At 37.9% G+C, this 14,596-nt stretch overlaps 1 protein-coding gene across 4 annotated transcripts in view; it reads left to right on the top strand.

Annotated features, from left to right (window-relative positions):
• NR1H4 (nuclear receptor subfamily 1 group H member 4) overlaps positions 1-14,596 on the top strand; it is a 41,744-nt gene that overhangs the window by 17,854 nt on the left and 9,294 nt on the right. For 2 of the 4 annotated variants that reach the window (XM_051634460.1, XM_051634479.1), the window contains 5 exons: positions 5,565-5,717; positions 9,243-9,376; positions 9,875-9,973; positions 11,040-11,139; positions 12,740-12,886. In XM_051634460.1, the coding sequence (XP_051490420.1) occupies positions 5,565-5,717; positions 9,243-9,376; positions 9,875-9,973; positions 11,040-11,139; positions 12,740-12,886 (633 nt within the window). The remainder of the gene's footprint in view (positions 1-5,564; positions 5,718-9,242; positions 9,377-9,874; positions 9,974-11,039; positions 11,140-12,739; positions 12,887-14,596) is intronic. The other 2 variants (XM_051634469.1, XM_051634486.1) reach the window with 2 other exon arrangements.

The following is a 14,596-nucleotide window of genomic DNA, read 5'->3' as shown; positions in this document are numbered from 1 at the left end:
TGTGAAGGTGGTGAGACACTGAAACAGGTTGCCCAGGGAAGTTGTGGAAGCCCCATCCTCGGAAGTGTTCAAGGCCAGGTTGGATGGGGCTCTGACCAACCTGATCTAGCAGGAGGTGTCTCTGCCCATGCAGGGGGGTTGGAACTAGATGATCTTTAAGGTCCTTTCCAATTCAAACCATTCTATGATTCTATGATGCTATTATTTACACTTGGATCTGATGTACACTACTCTGTGTTTTCCCCAAGACAAATTGACAGCATCTTCCATCATTGTCCTGTGATTATATAGCTCAGCTGGCCAACCTATGGCTCTTGAGCCATCATTAGGTCTTGGTAAACTAAAGAACAGGTTCCATGTGGGGGCCTGGCAGCCTAGCTCTGATGTCTTGGAAGCTGTTAGAAGCATAGAATCATAGAACTGTTCTGGTTGAAAAATACCTTTAAGATCATCAGGTCCAACCATTAACTTAACTCTGCTGAGTCCAGTGCTAAAACATGTTCCTACACACCACATCCACACATCTTTTAAACACCCCAGAGATGGTGATTCAACTGCCTTTCTGGGCAGCCTGTTCCAGACCTTGAGGACCCTTACAGTGAAGAAGTTTCTTTTAAGTTTCTTCTGTTCATGCTGATCTCTGCCTGTGGAAGGAACCAAACCCATGGAGGCCCTTGGGAGTTCAGTGCTAGGCTGCCCATGAAATCATCTGCAAACCCAGCTCAAATGCCTTCTGTAGTGAGGAAGGATAAACTGTCAGCTCCCACCTACAGGATGTTGCCAGAGAATCTGTTTCACCCAGCTCCCAAAGGATACAGTTGGTGTCTTAATGAAAGGGTTTCTGATTCTAGACTTTCTTCTGGGGATAACCTCTGTCCCTAGGGAGGGACATTCTTCAAGAAGCAGGTGGTATCTCTAGGATAAATGTCTTGCTGCCTAGGAGAATAATATTCACAAGTCAGTGTCAGGGTAAATGGAACATAGAAACTCACTGCCATTACTGGAAACATGATTGCCAGGTATTTTAGCAGAGAGGGACAAAAGGTTAAGTTGATGGAATAATTATTATACCTAAAGATGGTTACCCTGAGAGGGCTGTGGTGCATTACAGAAAGACAAATAATGCCCCAGTTTTTCATTATATTTTGTCAATAAATATTTCATGAATGTGGAGCTCAGTGTCCCTGGGAGTGGGCTTTGAACTAATTTAGGGGTTTTGCTTTATCTATTAGATATCAATTTCTGAGGGCATCCCATACCACACTGGTCAACCCCTCTAGGCATGAATACAGTCAAGGGTTATGTAGTTAATAATTTCAATAAATAAGATACCAGTTTCTTTGTGCTGTCTGTGTGAATATTCTCAAAGCCAAAGTCTCAAAGTAAAAAATATTTTAATTACCTCATATGAATGCTGTCATTAGAGACCAGATTAAATTTTATTTTAATGTGAAGATTCCAAGTAATTATAAATTTGCTTTGTTAGTAAGCTATTCCTAATGTTTAACAACTTCATTATTAAATGTCTTAGCAATTTTTCAGACTTAAAAGTACAAACTACAGAATTTGTAAAGAACATTTCTAGGAGAAAGTTAGTACCACTAGGTAAATACTCAGACGAAAACCCGTGGTGAAAGGAAACATGTTCATCTCTTTACTGATTCAGTTTGAATCACTCTATGTAACCATAATTTTACTGCTTTATTGGCATAATTTATTTTATGTTTTTGCTCTGTTTCATGAGTGCAAAATCAATTACAAAGAATAGTACCCTTGATCAAACATAGTAAAAGTTTAATTCTTAAACGATAATGCATTCTGTTTCTACAATAAACTTTAGAGGTGATTAAGGTACCAGCTGATTCAGTAAAAAGATATGCTGAGGATAGTAATTCTGTTTGACAAGCTGAAGGGAATACTATGTTTTATAGACCTCTGATCATTCTAGTGTACCTGTAGAACTTTTCATATGAGTATACACTATCCTCAAAGCATGGTGACCAGACTTGGGCTCGGTACTTCAGTTGTGCTCTTATCAGTGCAGTAGAAGAACTACCTCATGTGTCTCACATTCAAGCATGAGATTAGCTTTCTTTGTGGCAAGAAGGCTGTTAATTCATGCTCAAGGTGTGTCCAAAATATAATATGCAGATTTATTTCTGTAGGGCTAGTGCCCACCTTCCAGCATCCCTGCTTCACTGATATAACAGACATTCCTGTTCAAAAGGGGAAGATTTGCACAAACTTTTATGGGATTCAGTCCACTGTGATGAATATGTTTATTTTATTGCTTTTTTATTTCTTTCTCAGGTAATGCATTCAGCAACACCCTACATTCTTTTTATTTTTCTTTCTTGGGCAGAAGGAACAACATTAGATCTTCTTTATCTTCCTTCAAGAGAATATCAATCTTAAGATACAGGCAGGAGGATATGCTTCAAAATATATTTTTAATACATCTCCATCCATTAACAAATAAGTATTAACTATTTCATTTATATTTTATATATTATGCAAAAGCAGATTAAACAGAACATTTGCTCTCATGCAACATTTGCCTGTGGTACCGCGTGTGTGTGTGTATATATATATATATATATATATAAAAGGCTTCCTTGAGGTTTCTCTCACCTCTAATATATCACATTAGAAAATCCTGCCTTGATTGATAATAGCAGTACATAAGGTTCATAAAGGATGAGGCAGTTCAGGCATTGTTACAGCATAGGGAGAAATATACTGTGCTTTAAAGCCCGCTGCTGTAGAGGGCATTTCTGAGACAACTTTTGCAGACAGACATCAAAGGCTTTCTTGTTTAGCCTCAGCCTCTACAGTGATGCTGGGTTTCAAGAGCCATTTTCAGATGTTACAGAACAAGTGCAACACCTTTTCATGCTTGTTCAATAAAGCCACAGAATAAGTTCTGGTGAAAGAAAAGCTAGTTGTGAATTCCCTCTGTGGAGGCTGGCACTATGACTTTTTGGAACCTTTAAACCACTCCTGATAATGCTCAATGTCTCTCATGCCAGACTGAAAACACTTCTTGCAAAGAAAGGTCCCGCTTTAATTTTTCCTTGCACTAGCACCCACCCCATGGGCATGGGGGGAAGGAGCATCAGAGCACATCTTGAGAGTCTGACAGAGCAGAGCAGACGTTTTTTAGCAATTGTGAACTCCAAAAACAGTAGAATTGAAAAACTCAAAGCAGTTGGCCTTCAGGATGCCAAACAGAGATATTTAAAAAGCTTTCATATATGCTTTTAACAGCTGTCCTCAACTTCCACAATTTCTATAAGAAAAATCAGCATCAGTAGCATTGGAGCAGCTCTAGCCATGATTAATCATACTCATGACTAGCTAAGAGAACAAAGCAAATTCCACATTTCCAGCCAAGATGAGCTTTTGTAATGTGGCAAGATCAGATAAAAGTTAGATTGTGCTAGAGAAACCTTCCACTTTTGGGGCTACCCCTTCATTAGTTTAACAGATTCAATTTCTGATTTACCTCTGAATTTGTGTAAAACTCCTCCTGGTATAGAAGGTCACAAGTAATATAACTGAGGCAGTTTAAGTTCATTTTGAATTATCAGTGAATAATATATGTATATATAAATTCCATTCATACAAAAAAGCTAATTTCAAATTTAATTAGGAAGAAGTCTGTTTCAGAAGACAATGATTCAAGAGTCACTTCATGATAAAACTGAAGCAAGAGTAGGGTATAAATTTTTATGAAAAAATAAATATATTCACTTTTCATTTCACATAATTTCATGCTTTCAAAACCTTTGTTTTCAAGAGAAAATATTGGACTGTTTGAATCTTGTTGGTTCCTTGCTTTTGCATCCATATTTTTGCATTCTCCTTTCCATTCTTACATACTTCTAGAAATTAATTTACTAAATCTTTTTCTCTTTGCTCCTTCATGCAAATCTTGTGGGAAAGGTGTGTGGTAATCAGTTGGACTTAGAATGTCATAAATATCTGTGCAGAGGTTTTCAACACTTACTACTAAATAATGTGTCATAAATTACAGGATTTAAATTTAGCCAATAAAATTCATAAATTATGTAAAGAAGATGCAGTTGCCTTTAACTGAGAACATACAGCTTAAATCCAGGCCTTTCTCTCCCTTCCCTGACCAGTAAATGGTAATGTATTAAACACCAAATGAATGATGAATAAAAATAATGCCTGGGGCTGCTGGAGGTTCTACACAATCTGCATTTCAAAAGAGACTGATGCCAGTCACCTGCATTTATCTGAAAAGCAGCTGTTAAGAGACAACATGGAAGAGATTTCAAGCAGGAATTACAGCCGATTCAGAGAAATGCCAGACTTTTTGTGACCAGGTAGTGGAATAGTTTTACTGGTAGCTACACGCTGGTACTTGGAAGAAATGATGCAACTCTAAAAATATGTGCCAAACTTGGGAAATTGTCATCTGTTGGCAAAGTTATGCCATCTGTTATCTTGCCTAGATTCAGTGGGCCAGGGTCTGAGCTGAACACATTCTGAAAACACATAGACAAATCCTGCAATGGAAAAAAAATAATCAGATTCTCATCTGAATTTGCCCTACGATTTGAGTACGGGAGACTGGGTCTTACTTGGTGCCTCTATTATCATGTCAAAATTCCAGACTGGAAAATGATGGTGGTATTATTGCCCCAGCCAGTGGCAATAAGAAAGCAAAGCTTCATTAATACCTCTAGTTAATGTAAATTTACGAAGAGCTCAAATTTGAAGTGCACTATAAATCAGTGATGTGCCAGAAGATGTTCCAAGGAGTCTATTTCAGAAACCTGCCCTCAGATGGGGAGGAGAACTGATTCTCCTGTAATGGATGTTAAGGAGTTTCTGCCATTCAAAGGACTACATAAAAAGATTGTGATGGCCCAGTGAAAGACGCTAAAAGTTCAGAAATGTTCAAGCCATCATTGGCAGCAAAGACTGTTTTTTTGTGATGACTCTTTCATTCAATTTCACTAATATCTGGAGCCCTCCACATTTTGCTCACAGCACCACTGTCAGAGGTGTGCTAGGCAGCAGCCAAATAGGAGATTTGGACAGGATGAAGAAAGGTTCTGATGCAGCTTCCTTATGAAACTCAGGGATAGGTAAGCAGACCAGCATGCGGAGCTTCTGCAGCTCCCAGCAGCTGAAGGAACGTTGACAAGTTACACAACTCTCTACGCATCCTGTATTTCAAGACCCTCAAAGCACTCATCTTTTTTTCACTGGCTTTTTGTGTGATATCTTTCTACAATTCCATTGCAGGTGCTCAAACTGTTCCTGATAGGTTTCAGATTTGTGTCTGAATTTTCACGACATTCACAGATCCAGGACCTTACTTTGGGCTAATGGCTTATGTTTGGGACCATGATTTCTCTTTGATACTGTTGTCAATACAAATATTGAGAATACAGTCGTCCAGGCACTGAAAGAAACTTGTGGTGCAGCAGAACATGTGACACTCAGAAAACCCAGTGGAGATGGTGGTGCTTGATTACTTTGTTTGTGTGAGTGTTTTCTTTTATCTGTGTCACTGCTGTCTTATGCAGGGTTCTTCAGAAGAAGCATCACAAAAAATGCAGTATACAAGTGTAAAAATGGAGGCAACTGTGAGATGGACATGTACATGAGGAGAAAATGCCAGGAGTGTCGCCTAAGGAAATGCAAGCAAATGGGCATGTTGGCTGAATGTATGTATACAGGTATTTGCATCATATAGGCAGAGTATGCAACAAATACTATATTTACTTAACTAGGCTGGTGTTAATAATACAGCTATGAAAGACATCATCTGGCAGGAGGAAGGCACATTAAAGATGATGTCATGCCTGTGCCTTCTGTGGAAAAAGACAAACGCACTTACAAGCAATGGGATTTAGAAGGTGTAAGAACTGAGCAAATGTTGAAGGAAGGGCTGTCCTGCACTACATGACAGCTATTAGTCTGCTTGAGCAGGAACGAAAAGCAGTTAAGGGGCACAAGCCTAGGGGAGACTCTCCAGGAGTGAGGGGTTTGCAGTTTTGTGGAAGCCAGAGGAAGAAAGTCCTGATTTTTCCCTTTGCTACTCCTTCTGGCTCTCTCCCTGTCAGGTTCTTTCTAGCCAAGTCTGAATTTTGGCATTCACTCAATGCTATTTTCAAGAAAAGAGGAGGATTACTGCTAGCAGGAAGTTTCTGTGAACTTGCCAATTGTGTGTTCCCAGACCTCACCCAGCAATCAGGCAAGGCTTGGTAAGGGTTAGCCCTTTTTTATAATCCCATTAGCTGTTCTCATTACTACATAGATTTTCCTGCCTTGCATATAGGAACATAAGTAGAACCATCTTCAGAAATTAAGCTGATAAACTTCAATAATGTTTCACATCAAAACAAATATTCTTTTCAGACTGACAGCTTATAAACATCATTGATCTTCGCACTAGATAACTTAGAGCAACAGGGATATTGGAGTGGAACTTTAAACACAGTCAAAACTAAATTTTGAGTAAAATTTTGGCCAATCCATTATTTTTACAAGCTTGCTCCTGACATCTGCTCTTCTGCCTTCCATGAACAGGGCTACAATTTTTTGTTTGTTGATGGCTCCAATCATTTTAGCATACACGTACGTATGAAACCAATTTAGGTTCATACAGGAAATTAATCTGCCTGGAATTTTTAATATACTTCTATCCCTCAATCTGATCAGAAGATGTTATATTAACTGTTGGTTTTGTGAGAAACAATAAGCTCCATCAATATTTGGAATGCATTGCCAGCAAATTGTAATTAATCCTTCATTCTGCAAATTGAACAGGCTACAAAGATCCCAAGATATTCTCATGCAATATGTAAATATATGAGCAGACACCACCACTATGATGACAGCACTCAATGTGTCCCTAAGTGTCAGAGGAAAATAACTCCCCTGTGGTGCTGATCCCAGATCCATTGTTCCAAAAATTTTGAGGGTTCAAAATAGCCTGAGTGACTCAGTGCTACAAAAAAACAACTCCTCACTGAAAAAAATGGGTCAGCGTAAATAATACTGACAGGCTCCACATGAAACTTTTAAACTGGCCTATCGTTTTCAAAAATATGTGAAATAAAAGCCAGTGAATGTCACTGTCACCTGACTCTCTCTGCAATGGAAACACGAGGTATCTTGTGTCGCTCATGACTTAACCATAAGCATGCTCTAACGCGCTGCAATGAGGATGTTTGGAAAGGTACTGTTTAATGGCTTTTAAGTAGGAGTGTGCTGTATAATTGCTTTTAGTTCAAGGCAATCCAGGACAGTAAAACACAAAGCTTCTAGCAGTTTAGAACACTTATTTGAGAAAAAAGACTAGGAAATAAAAGGTTACCTTGAACTTTGTTTCACTTACTCATTTTGTGGGATTGTAATTGCAAGCTCTGTGGATTCTTTTTCCCCTCTGAACAAGTCTTATAAATATTTATGACACGGCTACTCAACAATCCTACTCCTGCCCTTTATACACAAACTACAGACAGATCAAAATCACTGGCCATCTATTTCAGTCATTTGCTGTCATTTTGGTATAAACTGCAGGTTTCTTCGGTGAAATGTCTACCTAGGGAAGATCCAGGTTCTGCCACTTTTCCTGGAAGGTAATACCTGTTTAATACCCATTGAAACCTAGGTAACTAGGAGGTAAAAAGTGAAGTCCTGTCACTCACATGAGTTTTTCAGCTAACTTAAATGAAGACAGAGAGTTCATGTTACTCTTCAGTAGTAGGAAGCATGAGAAAAATCTGTCTTACTGCTAAAGGCAAATGTAAACAAAATTTTCTCCAGGAAGGCAGTAGACAAATCCTCAGCTGGTGGAAAACTGTACAAGCCCATTAACACCACTAAAGGATGAGCTGAATAATTTAGAAAAAGAAATCTATGATGCTGTGAGGCAGCACAAATTACATGGCTCAATACCAACTATTATCTCCACCGTTTCTACTCCCCCCCCCCCACCCCCACCCTTCAAGGTATTATTTGCAGGTCTTATTTGAATCATGTAAATTTCCTCTTCTCTCAGAGGTTCAGGTGGGTTATTTAATATAGTGCTTAAACAGGAAATTAAAAACGTTCACAACGAAATCAACTGGTTTTATGGTATCTTTGTCCAGCATCATATAGTCACTGAATGAGCCTCTTCTCCTGCTTGGCATTTTCAAAGGTGAAGAATAGGAAGGATACTTGAAAGAAGCTAAAAAAGAATAAAAAGTCCTGTGCCGATAGGTTTATTTTTAGATGAATACTTGGTTGTTTACTTTTTCATTTGTGCTTTCTGGCTATCTTTCATACGCTGTGTAGGGTATCTATTGTCCCTTTCTTTTGTTAGTTCAAGCAAATTGCTAGTTTTTATGACATCCACACAAGGATGTTGCAAGGTACTGAAATGCAGTCTAGAACCAAAAAAACCCCAAAACAAACCACAAATGCAAAAAATTGCTTCATTAGGGCAAGTAAAACTCTATATATAGTCTAACACAATGATATGCAAAACTGGCAAGACCAACCAGGTAACATTTTAAATAAATATATTTTAAAGGTACATTTGCCAGTCTGAGTTACATCTGAGCCTACAATTTCGGCTTTTGGTCTCTCTGTATAGTGGCACTGTAATAGCTAAAGCCTTGGAGTCCTCTCTTCTGAATGGGCTTTCTGTGCAAAGTTTCTGCACTACAGCCATAGTATTGCTTAAAGATTATTGAAAACATCCAGGGCCCTTTGTGCAAGAACAGCTGCACCTCGATTACTGTTTTGGATCGGATGAGGAGCACACTTTTGAAGACAGTCTTCCAATTGTTCCCATTTATTGTGCTTTGGTTTGGGTCTTGGAGCACAGGAAGGGATTTTCTCTTGGATGAAACTAAACCAAAGATACACTCCAGTGCACTCCCATCACTAATGGGTTTTCTGTCTGTAAAACCAGACTAGCACTGGTCCAAAGCATGACCCCTGACATGCAGATGGTGTGGATGCTGGGTCACCAGCACCAACTGTTTTGCTCTGCAGATGGGCTCCTGCTGGGCTAGGCTACTCATTAGTGTGTACTTAGTATGTCTCATTAGAGTCACATCCAAAGATAATGACACATTCAGGAAATTATCTGCACAGGTAGCTGGGTTTGTTAAGTGCAAAGGGCATCCATGGGCATGTTTATGTAGCTGTTTAGTTCCTGATACATATATAAATCCAATTGCTATCTGTTGTATTATGTGTTCTAGGTCTGTTAACAGAAATACAATGCAAGTCAAAAAGGCTACGGAAAAACGTGAAACAGCCCCCAGATCAAACAGCCAATGAAGATAATGAAGGTCATGACATGAAACAAGTGACATCTACAACTAAAATATATAGGGTAAGAAAATTCTTATAATAGTTTGTACAGTGGGGGTTATGTTTAAGCTAAATCTGGCTATTACCGTGAATATGGAGTAATTGCCAGCTCTCTGGAGCTGTCTGTATTAATTAAAACTCCACCTCCCACCAAGTCAAGGAAATACCTAGAGTACAGAAGTACTGATATTTTTAGCCAAAACTCAGTAAAGCATCTGTAAAATCCATAAGGTATTTTTTCTGTGATACATATGTCAGGTATATATCACATACAGTGAGGTCTGATACTGAAGTTTGAGCATACCTAGTAACTTACTAAGCATTTCTTTATTTCTAAAAATAAACCACACAAACTCATACAATTTGGAAGCTTGTATAGAAATCCCAGTGAAAAGCAAAACTCCTTTTTGCTTGATACCCAAATGTGAGAAATAGATGTATAGCTTTTGCCTAAAACAATCGATGCTGCAAAATTTCTCTGACTGCATTTCATGACGGGCTTTTTTTTTTGCCAGTATAGGAGAAAGTAGAGCTTACCCCAGAACAGCAGAACCTTCTTGATTACATAATGGATTCATACAGTAAACAACAAATACCACAGGAGGTGTCAAAAAAACTAGTAAGTATGTCAATTAATTGATTTTTGAGATGTGGATAATGATGCTGAGGATTATATGGCAAAAATCTTTGTACTTGGCATAAGTAGTTGTGGTAAGTAGTAGAGCAAACTATGGGTAAAATCTTACAGTTAAAACGTGCTGCAAGTGAGGCAGAATCTCTCCCGTTGAGTCAATAGTTAGACCACATCTTTGTCAAATTTAAATGCTAAGAATCTAAACTGCTGATTGGACCTTTGCTTTGTCAATATAGGCAGTGATTTGTGTTTGACTTGCAGGCAAGCTTCCTTTCTATAAATACATTAGCCTGGAAGCTTGAAAACCTTTCATATTTTTTTTTAACCTACATTCGCAACATTTTCCAAGTTTGGATCATTGTTTCATCCCTTCTTTCCTTTTCCACTCTACCTTCTAGAAGTTCTGTATTCTCTTTAAGACTTTCCAGTTTTCACATTAGGATGGAAAAAGTTTGGGAAATGAGAAGAAAAGGAAAAAAGAGTTGAAAACAGAGTAATTTTTCTTACAAAACTGTCGTGTTCAATCTTAAAAAACCCCAAACCAAACCAAAACTACTGTAGAAAAGTATTTCTTAAGTCATCAACTTTGAAAACTAAAAGACACTTGTAGGGGGAAAGTTGACTAACCCATAACTAACTTGTGGAACTTCTTTCCCTGGGAGGCTGAGGAAGTAAAAAATATATTTAAATATATATATATATTTTTATATATATATATAATATTAAAAAAAAAAAAGGCCAACAAGGCTTTTGGTAAATATTATGGTATAGAACTTCTATCTCAGGAAGTCCCTAAATAATTGATTGCTAGACATGACACTGAAAGCGAGACAGATATTCCAGAGAAAAGGACACTGTCTACTTTTTTCTTTACTTCTACTTATTTCTTATGTTGCCTTCCAAAAGACCTGGTTTGACAGCCATTGGAGCCAAGTTATAGTGTTAGATAGACCTTTTGTCTGATCCAGTCTAGTAGTTCTTGTATTTTATGCTCTTAAAGGTGAAGTGCCTATGAATATTAACAGATTTTGTTTGTTTTGATTTTTAACAGTTACACGAGGAATTCAGTGCTGAAGGAAATTTTCTGATTTTAACAGAAATGGCTACCAGTCATGTGCAGGTTCTTGTGGAATTCACTAAAAAACTACCAGGTATATCCAGTGTGTTGGGGCAAATTTTGTTATTGCAAAGTTTGCATATCTTTCAGTTACCGCTTGGCAATTGTTGTGTATATTTCGAAGACTACATAAAATGCCTTCTCCTCTGACACATATATTCTTCAGACACCATCTAAAGAAAAGGAGCTTTGTGCTCCGAGGAATAATACATTGAATAAATCAAACTGCCACTCTGAGATGTGGCAGACTACTGACAAACAAAAGAGAAGGCTCAGAGAAGGGGCTGTGTCTCTAGAAAGATTTTATTTTAATTTATCACTGCAACGCCAAATAGTCTCTCTCTCAATTACCACCAACACTTGTCAGACTCTGCTTCACTCACTTTGCTACCTTTCCAGCAAAGCCTCTAAGCGTCTCAGCCATGACTTCCACTGAATAGTGAGTCCTAAACAAGAACTTTCTCTAGTTGGTGGCACCAAGGTTTATGGTCCTTATGGACGAGCACTGAAAACTTGAGTTTATCAGAAGTATTTTTTTAACTCTCGTTCTAACTTTTAAATGATGAGTAAACACTGGGCTTTGTTCAGGTTCCTTGTAATTAAGGAAAGTGCACTGTAACACTTAGCTGTATGGAAGAATTTTCCTGGCACTCCCAACACATTGACCCTTCCCCTGCATGTTACAGCCTTGCTTCAAAGCACAGCACTGCCACTGTAACTGTATTGTTTATGCTAACTGGGATACTGGCTCTCAGGAAATGAAGAAGGTGGAGCTTTGTAATGGAATAATTGCTATTTTTAGTGTTGACTTAGAATGTAGTGGAAGGTGCCCCTGTCCATGGCAGGGGAATTACAACTAGATCATCTTTAAGGTCCCTTCCAACCCAAACTGTTCTATGATTCGACACCTGGTAGGGTTTATCAGCTTTTTGTTTAATTATCTTTTTCTGTGCTTCCGCATAGAATCAGGAAGTGGGTATAAGGTGAGTGCCTGCATGGGCAAGTATGAGGGGAGTTTCCCATGATCTTCAGCATCTTGTTCTTCTTAGAAGAACTTATGCATTCACACCAGTTATCAAATTTCTCCTGTTTTCTCCTGTGGGTTTTAGAGTTTTCCCCTCCAAAAAGAGAAATGCATGTTTAAAACACAGCAGGAAGCATTTATGTAAAATAGTTATAGGTAAAGTATTAGTCCAAAGGCAAGGTGAAATATTTAACATTAGATGCCTCAAATGCTGTTTTTTGTCATCAGAGCATGGAAAGTGCTCAAAGCAGCATGGTAGTGGGAGAGTCATATAGAGAGCTCTTGTGGCAACATGGCAGAATATATTAGGGAGCAGCATCAGGCTAGACAAAATCCACACTATCAGTTATGCTACACTGCTAGATTTTTCTTACCATGTTCCTCTCAAAGTGCCATGAGCACTGAATTCTAATTCTCATAATTTTCGGCGAGGTTCAAATTTGTTTCATCTTCTGGAATCTAGGTTTCAATTTCTGTAGCACCTGGCAACCCTACCGACATCAACATCCAAGTTGGGCAGATGTGTAACTCCTCACATGCAGGAACTTCAGGACAGAAGCTAGTGAGGACTTTTCTGTTGTTGCCTTACTTACTTCTAACATCTCCTCAGGCTTCCAAACCCTTGATCATGAAGACCAGATTGCTTTGCTGAAGGGCTCAGCAGTAGAAGCCATGTTCCTCCGTTCAGCTGAGATCTTCAGTAGGAAACTTCCTACAGGACATACTGTCCTTTTAGAAGAAAGAATTCGCAATAGTGGTAAGTATTGTGTTTAATAAGTGAAAAACCAGACCACACTATTGCACTTCTGTGTCAGTATTGTGCCCTTGGAAAGATAGTAAAATTGTTTATTAGCACTGAAACAGGTTTATCTGAATGTTGTTCTTTATATTAACTAGAACAAATCTAACTCGGTCTTCAGTCTAAAGTTCATAAGGTAAAGGTTTATTTATAAATACATTGTGAGTATTATGAAAAATGCTCTATCAAATAAATCCGGTGCAAATCTCCAATGATAAGAATGAAAGAATGATGAAATACCACAATTTGAAATTATTCATGTAAAATATCAATATTTATGCTTTCAAAGGCAAAGGAGAGAAAAAAAGATTTTAGGATGTTACTGGAGATGACTGAAGGTAACCACCTATTCTTAGGGTCAGTTTGGAACCACACTGCACAAGGTACTTAGAAGAATTACAAATATGCCATGTTCCCAGTATGTTTTCTGCTTCTTAAGGTCCATCAAAAGCTCAGGGGGTATGATAAATTCTCCTGGTTCTAGACATAAATCTTCAGAATTATGAAAAGCCAAACAGGGTTGGATATTGATTGTTTCTTAAAACAGGCAAAATAATGTTTTGCATTGTTATGTATTCTTTGTGCTCCACTCATGCAATACTGACTTTGCCCTTCTCTGTATTGACCATCAAACTTTATCCAACCCTCAGTGATCTATCATTCAGAATTCACATGCAACAACAATTCTGAATCAAAGAATCTGTCTATAGATTCTGGCTTCTGGTGTTCCTTTTTAATGGTTGTATTTTTTAGTTGTTTTCATTTATTTCATTTATTGTAAGAAGCTATTGTTTGATGGACTGGAAATGGCTCCTGGTCCAGTTTCTGTAGGCAAAGAAGTATGCCAAGAAGGCCAGAGGTATTTCCTGGAAAAGGTTGTGAGTTGTCATGGATCCAAATATGTTCATTAAGAGATTTTTCTATTTGGTTATATTTTTTTAAATACATATAAAAATAGTCTTAGATAAATTAATCCATATGAGTACATGATTACTGAAGACTTCTTTCATCTAATCTATACAGGGAGTATCAACCTTCTTGTTCAAGGTGTCACCTGTTCATAAGAAACAGAAACAGGAAACACTTTGTTCCAGAACATTACAGAAGCCATTAGGTCATACCAATTTTTTCCTTAGTCATAATTTTAAAATAGCCTGTTAATTCTCTTCGACTATTGAGTCCAGCTGAGATGCAAGGTCATATTTTGCAAGTTTATACTAGACTAAAGATAACATAAAAGAACATTACATGTAATAACATGACTAGCTGGAATATGACATTGCATCCTGCAGTAATATTATTTACCTGACATGAAGCAGATTTTAAAAATAGCATTTTGTGTAGAAGAAAATTTCAAGACAACCTCCCAAGTAAACAAAAAATGAGTTCTGGATGAGAACAAAGCCTGGGCTGAATAGTTTCCAAGAAATGAAACACAGTAACTTTTTTAGTGCATATATATACACATATATCTCTTACTTTTCTTGAAAAAGGCTCCCTAAAACATATTCCTTCAAGTCAGCATCAAGTTGGGAATACAAGAGGAAATACTGCTGCTAGAATTTCTCCCTTCCTATATTCCAGGATGATATGTATTACCCAGCTTCCTTACTGTTGGGTGCATTCTTTTCTTCCATTAATAGCCAGAATGCAGGACAAAATACCCTT

The sequence above is a fragment of the Apus apus genome, chromosome 1 (genome assembly GCF_020740795.1).
Source record: "Apus apus isolate bApuApu2 chromosome 1, bApuApu2.pri.cur, whole genome shotgun sequence".
NCBI lineage: Eukaryota > Metazoa > Chordata > Aves > Apodiformes > Apodidae > Apus > Apus apus.
The sequence above is the reverse complement of the archived record's forward strand: the minus strand, read 5'-3'. Positions and strand labels throughout refer to the sequence as shown.